This window comes from Siniperca chuatsi, linkage group LG17, assembly GCF_020085105.1.
Source record: "Siniperca chuatsi isolate FFG_IHB_CAS linkage group LG17, ASM2008510v1, whole genome shotgun sequence".
NCBI classification, from domain to species: Eukaryota; Metazoa; Chordata; class Actinopteri; order Centrarchiformes; family Sinipercidae; genus Siniperca; species Siniperca chuatsi.
In genome coordinates this window covers 807,889-819,740 of record NC_058058.1, presented here as the reverse complement: position 1 = coordinate 819,740, position 11,852 = coordinate 807,889, and the positions used below count along the sequence as shown (strand labels likewise).

Sequence of the window (11,852 nt, the reverse complement as noted above, 5' to 3'; positions counted from 1 at the left end):
CAGACACACAGACACTGACACACAGAGTTACACACACACTAACACACACACACACTGACACACACACACACTGACACACACACAGACACACAGTTACACACGCACACTGACACACTGATACACACACACTCATTCACAGGATTACTGATTCTTGAGTATTGATCATAACATTATCATGAACACTATACAAGATTAATATGAAATAACATCTAAGAACAATAATAAAATAAATTAGTAACTAATTCCATTATGGAAGCTGCTGACAGGAACTAGAACTAACAACACGACCTGAGCACGACTCTAACACACCTGAAGACACCTGAACTCACCTGAACACGACCGAGTAGAACCGAGCACGACCCTAACACACCTGAACTCGACCCTAACACACCTGAACACACCTGAACACGACCCGAGTACAACCCGAGCACAACCCTAACACACCTGAACACGACCCGAGCACAACCCTAACACACCTGAACACGACCCGAACACGACCCGAGCACGACCCGAACACACCTGAACACACCTGAACACGACCCGAGTACAACCCGAGCAAAACCCTAACACACCTGAACACAACCCGAGCACAACCCTAACACACCTGAACATGACTCGAGTACAACCCGAGCACGACCTAACACACCTGAACACGACCGAGCACAACCCTAACACACCTGAACATGACCCGAGTACAACCCGAGCATGACCCTAACACACCTGAACACGACCCGAGTACAACCCTAACACACCTGAACATGACCCGAGTACAACCCGAGCACGACCCTAACACACCTGAACACGACCCGAGTACAACCCGAGCAAAACCCTAACACACCTGAACACAACCCGAGCACAACCCTAACACACCTGAACACGACCCGAGCACAACCCTAACACACCTGAACACACCTGAACTCGACCCTAACACACCTGAACACGACCCGAACACGACCCTAACACACCTGAACACGACCCGAACACGACCCGAGCACCCACGACCTAACACACCTGAACACGACCCGAGCACGACCCTAACACACCTGAACACGACCCGAACACGACCCTAACACACCTGAACACACCCTGAACACGACCGAGCCGGCCGAACCCTAACACACACCTGAACACACCTGAACACGACCGAGCACGGCACCCTAACACGACCCTAACACACCTGAACACGACCCTAACACACCTGAACACGACCCGAGCACGACCCTAACACACCTGAACTCGACCCTAACACGACCCGAGCACGACCGAGCCGACCGAGCACCGACCCCGACACGACCTAACCGGCACCTGAGCCTGTTACGACCCTAACACACCTGAACACGACCCTAGCACGACCCTAACACACCTGAACACGACCCTAACACGACCCTAACACACGATCTTGAGCACGACCCTAACACACCTGAACACACGACCGAGCACGACCCAACACGACCCTAACACACCTGAACACAACCTGAACACGACCCGAACACGACCCGAGCACGACCCGAGCACGACCCTAACACACCTGAACACGACCCTAACACACCTGAACACGACCCTAACACACCTGAACACGACCCGAGCACGACCCTAACACACCTGAACACGACCCGAGCACGACCCGACCCTGAACACGACCGAACACACGACCCGAGCACGACCCGAACACGACCTAACACACCTGAACACGACCGAGCACGACCCTAACACGACCCTAACACACCTGAACACTCGACCCTAACACACCTGAACTCGACCCTAGCACGACCCTAACACACCTGAACACGACCCTAACACGACCTGAGCACGACACACCCGAGCACGCACCCGAACACACCCGAGCACACCTGAACACGACCCGAGCACGACCCGAGCACGACCCTAACACACCTGAACACACCCTAACACACCTGAAACACGACCCGAACACACGACCCTAACACACCTGAACACGACCCTAACACACCTGAACACGACCCTAACACACCTGAACACGACCCGAACACGACCTGAACACACCTGAACACGACCTAACACACCTGAACACGACCCTAACACACCTGAACCGACCCCGAGCACCCGACCCTAACACACCTGAACACGACCGAACACGACCGAGCACGACCGAACCACGACCCTAACACACCTGAACACGACCCTAACACACCTGAACACGACCCGAGCAACACGACCCTAACACACCTGAACACGGCCGAGCCACGACCCTAACACAGACCCTAACGCGACCCCTAACACGACCCGAACACGACCCTAACACACCTGAACACGACCCGAACACGACCCGAGCACCCACCCTGTTACCCCTAACACACCTGAACACGACCCTAACACACCTGAACACGACCCTAACACACCTGAACACGAACCGAGACCCCAACATGACCCTAACACACCTGAACACGACCGAACACACCCTGAACACACCCTAACACACCTGAACACGACCCGAGCACGGCCTGCACACACCTAACACACCTGAACACCGACCCTAACGCGACCCGAGCACGACCCTCTAACACACCTGAACACGACCCTAACACGACCCTGAGCACGACCCTAACACACCTGAACACGACCTAACACGGCCCAAGCACCACCCTAACACACCTGAACACGACCGAGCACGACCCAACACACCCGACCCTAACACACCTGAACACGAACCACGACCCTACGACACCCGAACACACCTGAACACACCTGAACACGACCTCTAACACCTGAACACGACCGAACACGACCCCAACACGACCCTAACACACCTGAACCGACCGACGACACCCCCTAACGCGCACCCTGAGCACGACCCTAACACACCTGAACACGACCCGAACACGACCCGAGCACGACCCTAACACACCTGAACACGACCCGAGCACGACCCGAGCACGACCCTAACACACCTGAACACGACCCGAGCACGACCCTAACACACCTGAACACGACCCAACACCGACCCTAACACACCTGAACACGACCGAGCCCCGACCGAGCACGACCCTAACACACCTGAACACGACCCGAACACGACCCGAGCACAACCCTAACACACCTGAACACGACCCGAGCACGACAAATGTCAAACCCAATCACCAGCAGGCAAATATCTTTCAGTCATCAAAACCTTTAAACACTTTAATTATTCCACGAGTTACACAGTACAAACATCCCATAATATAAACTCAGGCTCCTTAAACCTCTGGATTTAAGGCCTAACTTTTCCCTTAATTTGCAAGAAAAAGGCACTAGATTATTAAAATTATTCAACATGATCTTCACAATGAAATACAATTTTTATGGCAATCACTTCATCTCGCATGTAAAGAATTTACATTTTAAAACATGTTTACATTGTTTCAAAGACATTTTTATTTCAAAACATTTCAACTGCAAATTTTAAGCACCGAGCAATTAAGACAATTCAGCCTTTTTCACTTCTGAAAAACTCATATAGGAATAAATGTGCATGCAGTAAATCATCTCTTACTCTTCAACTGCTTTCAGTAATCACAGTGTTCAACAGTTTAACTGTTTTCAGCACTATCGCTTCAAACTGACACCTCAATGCTTTCACTTAAACTAACGCTTCAAACCCTTTCAGCGCTTCAAATGAAGCTTTTTAATTGTTTCTTCAACAGTAACTCTTGTACAATATCTGACATTTAAATGATTTTAAAACATTTGAACTTATTTACAATGATTCAAAAGCTCAAAAAAATCAACATAATAATATATTAAAACTTTATTTATTTATAGAGCACTTATCAAAACGAAGTACAAAGTGCTTCACAACAAGAGAAATAAAATACACAAAAGCAATAAAATAAACAGCCAGTTTATTGAGACATTTAAAATATTTAAACTTCAGCACTGAGCACATATAACATATATATATATATATATATATATATATACGACATATTGTACGACAGGATTAACAGCAGTCATTTCTGAGTTTTTAGTGATGCAGCGTTTGGTTTCTGAGTGGAAAACAGTTCACTACTGGAAACTACATGATTTTGAAAATACCTGAACGTTACTGGGAAATGTATATACTGTATATACTCCCAATACTGAGCAACAGTCAACAGTTTACACAGACAAATGGAAAAATCATTGCAGCAATGCAACAAAACATACGTCAGATATTGTGAATCAGAGTATCGTCTGTATATTGAAACATCCCTGCAGTGTTTATCTAAACACATGTCCTGCATTATTAATTACCAGTAGCAGAAGAAATACGCAATATCTAAAAAACACCCCACTGTTATATACTCTATATTATTATATACAGTGTGTATATAAATATATATATGAGAGAGAGAGAGATCATATTACTGAAACTGATTTTCATTAATTAATGCATTAATGTGTACATCATTTTAATGTTACACCTGGTGGAGGTGTGGTACATTTTAACTACTTTAGATACTGTTGGATAGTTTTATCTATGGCACAGTAAAAGTAACTAAAGTCAGATAAATGTAGTGCAGTATGAAGTACAATATTTCCCTCTGAAATGTGGTGGAGTAGAAGTATAAAGTAGCAGAAAATTTAAATAGTCAAGTAAAGTAAAAGTACCTCAACGCTGTACTTAAGAACAGTACTTGAGTAAATGTGCTTAGTTACTTTCCACCGCTGTTAATTACCACGCTGCACACCAGTTGTTGCATTTCTTCCCCCAAGAGTATCTGAACTTGGATTTAGTATCGCTTCCTTTTATTTAAGTTTAGGTACAGGAACTCGCCCCCAATGCAGTGGAAGAACTGGGGAACAAAAGCAGAACCAAAGACCATGGATACACATTATGTTTTGTGTTTTTAAGTTCCTGAAGTGGAAAGTTAGCTGTTTGGTTCTGATCATCCAGCCTGAGAAGCTCCACAGATACACTCTGCTGTGGTTCAGTAATATTGTCAGCATCCTGCTGGTCCAGTCAGGGGGTTAGTGGTCTCGGTGGGAGCGTCCCCGGTCTCCAGAGCTCTCCGTACGCTCTGCCAGAAGACTCCCGTGTGTTGGCCGGCCTGCGGCCAGCTCAGGTAGGTGCGTCTCTTCACCAGCCTCCTCATGCGGTAGTACGGAGACAGCTGGCGGGCCGGGATCTCCTCCAGAAACAGCAGGATCAACACGTCCTTCCGCTCGTCAAAGAGGCGGAAGCTGCAGCGACACACACGGGACAGACCATGAGGACAACTGACTGTTCGCTAAACCCCTCCCCCCAACTGTGATTGTCCAATCACATCTTAGCAACAGTAACTAGTCACAGCAGGTGTGTCAATGTTTGTATTTCCCCACATGTTGAAGCGGCGGACATCCAGCTGTAGTCAGAGAGATACTCTGCATCCAAAGAGTTTGCAGGGTCTGCGCTTTTTTTGTCTTTACAAAACAAAAACAAAAAAAGTGTGAGGAATAGATTAAACATTGTGTTTATCTGCTCTGATGTAAGCTTCTAACGTTAGCACAGTCTGGCTAACTAGCTTACTATCTACAGTAGTAACCCAGCAATACTTTCAAGATCAAGAGTTAGTGCATCATTAACTAACTGCATTAGTTTGTGGGGTTACGGGTTACATTAGAAAACCCCTGTTCAGGACTGGAACATCCACTATGTGGGAGCTGGTCCTGGATGGTATAAGAATTTAGGCAAAAAGGCCAAGGTCTATCCGAGAAAGCATTACATTTACTAAACACACCGTTTAGTGTACGGTCAATTCAGATTCAGAGGACTGAATCAGTTTGGGGGGCTGTGAGATAAGAGCAGGAGGTGTTGCTGTATGTGAGGACAGAGAGGCAGCGCCCCCACCTGGCCATCTGGATCTCTCTGGAGCACCACTCGCTCTGCAGGTATCGCCGGGTGATCACACAGATGGTCTTCCTGCTGCCATAGATGGCGTCTGTAATGTTGTCTATGATGGGCTTACCTGTGGAGACAACAGTTCAGACACACTGTAGGAAAACTACATGGAATGATTTCTAAGGTAGAACAACATGAAGAGGTATTAACACTTCTGCCATTAGATGCGTTTGGACCACGTGAACTACGAACTAGTTTGTTTGAAGCATACTGAACCCTTTAGATTGAGCTCTCAGGGGTGCTTGAGGCCCTCTGGAATTAGTGATTCAAGTCCATTGAGCAAATTTAAAACACTTAGGGTTGTTCACACCTTCACACAAGAGTTGTTAAGGTCACATGAAAGTCGCGTGAGAGTTGTCAGTCACGAAAGATGTGTTCGGACAACACTTTGTACGAACTAGTTTGTTTGAAGCATACCAGATATGGGGTCCGGTCCCTTTTTCTATGTGCCAAGCAGTCAACCAGTGTTTACCTGGTTGGAAGTCTCTGTGGTGCAGACAGAGTCTCCAGCCCTGCTCTCCTTCCAGCACTGGAAGCATCTCTCTGTAGACCCAGGCCTCGTCGTGAACGTTGTAGGAGATGAAAGCGTCGTACTGGTGAGGAGTTCCCTTCTTCCTCTTCCTGCTATCATAGAGGAAGGCCAGGAAGAGGTAGAAGGCGTAGGCTAGCTGCCACCTCAGAAAGTGGTAGATGAAGGATGTGAGGAGAGTTAGCAAAGTCAGACAAGTGCTGCAAATGAAGCAGAGGAAGCTAATGTCCACCCAACAGGACTGGATGTCAAAGTCCAGCAACCTGGTTCCACGTTTACTAGGAGGAAAGGGGCAGCCGTACTGGTAGGCGTTAACAACCTGCGTTTGGTTGTTGTTCTTCACCCATTGGATAAAGCCGGCGTTAGAGCAGTTACAAGCGAAAGGGTTACCAGACAGGTCCAGGTATGTTAGTTCAGGTAGAGACTGGAAGACCGTCTCGTTGATCACTGTCAACTGATTCTCTCTTAGTGTCAACTGGCTGAGTGCAGACAGGTTGACTTGGGTCAGAAAATCCAAAGATCTGAGCTTGTTTTGGGAAAGGTCGAGAGCCTGCAGGTTTGGGATTGGCTGGAACAGTTCAGGGTTTAAGTCTTGCAGATCACTTTGAATTATCTGAAGACTTGTCAGGCGAGGAGTGTATTTAAATGTGTCTGAGTGAGGTGGCGCTGTGAAGAATTTCTCTGCTGCAAAGTACTCTAAAGACTTTAGACCCTTTAGCAAATCTGGTGAGATGTGATAATACCCATGAGAGTTTTGTATTAGAAGGCTCTTCAAGGAAAGTAATTTGGAAAAATGTGGGTCATTTTTCTGATGAGAACTCTTGCTTTTAAGCAAAGATGCGAGATGTAGTATGAGATTTTCTAGGTGTTGCAGTCCTGTAAAACTCAGTGCATCATTAAGAAATGGTGTAACACTAAGAGTTTGAAGATTGTCCAGTCCTTCAAAAGCCCCCTTATGGGCAGCGTAACATTTCTCAGACTCTAAATCCAAAGACCTGAGGGAAGACAGATTCCTAAAGTCGCCTGTTTTGAGCTGCCTCAAATTGTTCCCGTGCAAATCCAAAACTTCGAGTTTCTGTAAATTCACTTTGAAGAAATCAACAAGTACATGAACTTTATTTTCTCCCATATTTAAGACTTTCAAATAATTCAAATCTTCAAAAACACATCCCTTGAGTGTTGAAATGCGATTCTGGCTGAGATCGAGGCTTGTTAATCTTGTCAAATTTAGAAAGTCAGAGCAGCCTAATTCGCTGATAAAATTTAAACTCAGGTCTAGGATTTCCAGTGTGGAGAGGCTTCTGAGGGCAAGTGGCACTCGAGACAGGTAGTTTATTTGTAAGTTCAGACGTCTGAGCTGTGTCATTGATCTGAGTGAAAACTCATGCAGCTCTTCCAGATAATTAGATGATAAATCCAGCTCAATGAGTTGAGAGCAAGACTGCAGGAATGTCTTGTTGATGCTGACAAAGTCATTTGCACTCACATCAAGACTTGTCAGAGCAGGAATTTGGCAGGCGATGTCTACCAGACCTTTAGCTCCACAATTCTCCATAAAGCTCATTGACAGTTTTTGCACTGACTCAACACTCTTCAGCATCATTCGGTACATCTCACTAGTAATATCAAATACAAATAAATCCAAAGTAGTTAGACTCCTCAGAAAGGTCGTGTCTGGTACATCCCACTCAAAACCAGTGTCAGTACTTAAATGGATAGACTGAAGTTGAGGGAAAATGTCTCTTCTAATGCCGAACTTTGTCAGTAAGTTACCAGTTAGCCACAGCGTCCTGAGGTTTGATTTGTTAAAAGGCAGGTCATCTGACTGAAAGGAGGTGAACCCGTTAAAACCAAGGTACAGTTCATGTAAGTTTGGTAGTTGTAAGATTGGCACGATATCTGTGATTTGATGTAGGGGGTTGTATATCAGTACTACTCTCTGTAAGCTGATCAGGGACTGAAAGGCCAGCGGGGAGATGTGTGTGATATAGTTTTTCTCCACAGACAAATACGTTAATTTCCACAGTCCCTGAAACATGTTGTCTGTCAGGTTTGTGAGGTTGTTTGAACCCATGAAAAGCTCTGCTAACTCCAAGTCTGCAAAAGCTCCATTGTCTACATGTGAAATCCAGTTATTTCCAATTTGTAAATATCTGAGCTTTGGTGAACCGCTTAAATCTGCCCTGTTTATCTTTAAAATGTGATTGAAGCTGAGATCTAGAGATATTGCATTTTTGGGAATGTCATCTGGAACAGCAATGAGGTCACGACGTGTGCATCCGACCCAAGTCACGTTATTGGAATAAGCAACAGTGCAGTTTTTTAGTGCGTAAGCCAGCGAGGGGTTAAAATGAAGCAGGACAGACAGAAGTAAGACGAGGAAACTTCCCATCGCTGACATGCTGATCTTCAGGATCAAAACTAAAAATGAAGAGAAAATGAGAGAAAACCATCCTGAGAATCTACAGCCATGCTAGCAGCTCTGTGAGGCTGTACTTAGACACAGCGGTGCTTTGAGCTAAATGCTAACATCAGCATGCTAACATGCTCACAATGACAACGCTAACATGCTGATGTTTAGCAGGTATAATGTTTGACATGTTCACCATCTTAATTTAGTATGTTAGCATGCTAACATTTGCTAATTAGCACTAAACACAAGGGCTGCGTTTCATTAGTGTTTCCACTTCCCCTCAGCCCTTAGTATCACGTAACGGTAGACGTGAAGAGCAGAGGGAGAGCGGGCGGGGGATTTAAATAGGAAGCACCTGCCTTGTACACTTTAGACCAAACGATCGTGGATCGGCCGCCAGTTGTAGCTCAGCGCTTTACTGCTTTTTACAAACCATCAGAAACACCTGCAGACTCGCTTCAGCGAGGCGAAGCGTCTTCGGCAGATAACTGCAACATGTCGGCACTTTGTAATCAGCTGCATCAGTTTCTGACTTAGTCATTTCTGTTCATAACAGGTTTATGATGTTTTGCAAAACAGCAGTGTTTCCATGTGTTTACAGAAGATGTTGGGAATAAAGAAATCACACAAGCTGAACAACAGTCCTAGTAAATATTAACTGTAATTAGTTATATGACATTTTTCAGTAAAACGTCAAACTATCAATGAGATTTTAATAAAAAACTAACAAGGCAACAGGAGTTTTATATAGGCCCTACATAACTGCGACCTAACCACAGACTGTATATAAAGATGGCCGCCGCGTCTCCACGTCCTCCCACTGTACAAAAATGAAGCCAAAATATCCGGATACGGGAGCCGCCATCTTGTGCTGGTGACGTCATTTGGAGCCAGAGTCTGCGCAGTAGTGATGGAGCTGGAGCCGCGGTATCGAGGTCCCGCCCACACACCTGGCCGACCCAATAGCGAGCCGGCCTCAGCTGTCAATCATGACGTGAAACCCCCCTTTTTATAGCATCAAATAACTGAATTAAAACCAAACTTATCAGAAAAACAAACACTTGAACAAACATCAGCGTGATAAGAACGACCTAAACTGACTGAAACCATCTTTGGGAAAAAATTATTTGACGTGTGCTTTGAGTTTTTAGTTTGGCCCATCCGCTAACACGGAGGGGGGCGGGGCTTATGAGCTGTACTGCAGCCCGCCACCAGGGGGCGATCCAGATGTTCTGGCTTCACTTTTGGGGAGCTGTCACGTCGTCCATCTGCAGTGATCATCGCTGTTTACTCGCTCCCTCAGCCCTCCGAGGGTCAATCTCACCGAGTTCACTTCAGTTTTCAGACAAATGGAACGACACTTATGATGGCGGCGGGGATTCCCGAGGGTAAGTCAACGAGGGCGCGTTGAACGACGGGTATGTCATTAGTTCATCCTGAGGGGAACATGAATGTCTGAACCACATTTCATCACAATCCATCCGATAGTCGAGAATCTCAGAGAAATATTGTGACTGACCAGCTGTACTTTGTGCTCATTGCTAATTAGCTAATGTTAGCATGCTAACATGCTAATGCTAAAGAAGGTGAACATGGTAAACAATCTACCTGCTAAACATCAGTTGGTTTAACAGGTGAGTCAGTTCAGCCAAATACTGTTTTCTAGAATATTTTCTATTAATTTATAATTTAGTCTTTTATTAGTCATTTGTATTTTTATCTATACAAGTTTTTATTTGAACAACTAGGAAGGAAAAAAGAAAACAAAATTGGAACCATGTTTTCTACATTAATATAAATACACATAACAAACTAAATAAAGGAGTTATTTAGAGCGTTGTGTTATTTTACTCTCCAGTAGTATTTCAGTATTTTCTGCTGTAGATCAACCCCTTTTCAACTTGTATTTTCAGGCAATAAGAAGAGGCCGACATGGGCAATGACGTGTAATGGGTTACATCTTATTGGCACATATCAGAAGTTCATGTTTCCAGTATTTTACATATCTTTTATATTGTAGTCTAAAGATAAAGTTACAGTCCAGTCGTCTGTTGGACGGTTGGACTGCAGATGTTTCTGTGTGATGACTTCCTGTCTGCAGCCAAACGTATTTTAAACATCCTGAGACATTAGTGTGTCTGGGATAATCCCCAGGTGTAATGTGATCAAACTCTATTCCAAAAATCTTCATTTTCACTTTAGAAAGCTCTTACCAGTGAGCTTTTTGAGTTTTTTGAGTTTCCAGATAATAATAATTCTGTTGTTGGTAAGGACTCAGTATAGACTGTGTCTGTGCTGGTGAATCAAATTGCATTAATTCCAAGTCTTAATATTTAGCTGAATAACTTAATTCAACTTACCAGCGTCGACCACAGACGGCAGGCCTGAGAGGTTGGCGGTCGTCCTCAGATGTTCTGTGTGACTGAATAACGCTGCAGAGTGAAAAGAGGAAGAGCAGTTAACTGTTCAGAGGTCAGCAAGTTACCAGTTACATCCTGTTACTGCTTCCATCTGTTCCAGCCCAGGTTCCCAAAACTCTCCACTCTGCCTGGTTGCAGTTTTATGTGGACATTAACCCCCCCAAGTTAGAGCAAATAATCCAAACACACACACACACACACATATACATATATATATATATATATATATATATATATATATATATATATATATATATATATACACAGCGGTGTGCAAAAGTGTTTGCCCCCTTCCTGATTTCATTTCATTTTTTGCATGTTTGTCACACTTAAATAAGTGTGACTCATTGCAGTTGTTGCTGCTAAGGGTGGCCCAAGGGTGTTTACTTGTGTTATCTTTGACTAATATTTAAATTTGTTTGATGATCTGAAACATTTAAGTGCGACAAACATGCAAAATCAATCCTGGTCCTGGCAGCATCTGTGTTGCATCTCGTCAATCTCAAGTTGTGATAGCAGTTGCCGCTTGTGGATGTTGGAACACTGAGCTACTAGTTGCTTCGCCGTAAGCCTCGATTGTGGGTTTCGAAGTAACCATTTATCCCACATCCT

The 11,852-nt window shown here is 44.9% G+C and overlaps 1 protein-coding gene across 1 annotated transcript; it reads right to left on the bottom strand.

Annotated features, from left to right (window-relative positions):
- Positions 1-3,132: 3,132 nt before the first annotated feature.
- LOC122864642 (toll-like receptor 13) lies at positions 3,133-11,283 on the bottom strand (the record flags this gene model as incomplete). Its single annotated transcript, XM_044172169.1, has 3 exons — positions 3,133-5,181; positions 5,828-5,945; positions 11,181-11,283. Coding segments are annotated over 3 exons (462 nt in total), but the record flags the coding sequence as incomplete, so codon positions are not given.
- Positions 11,284-11,852: the final 569 nt, after the last annotated feature.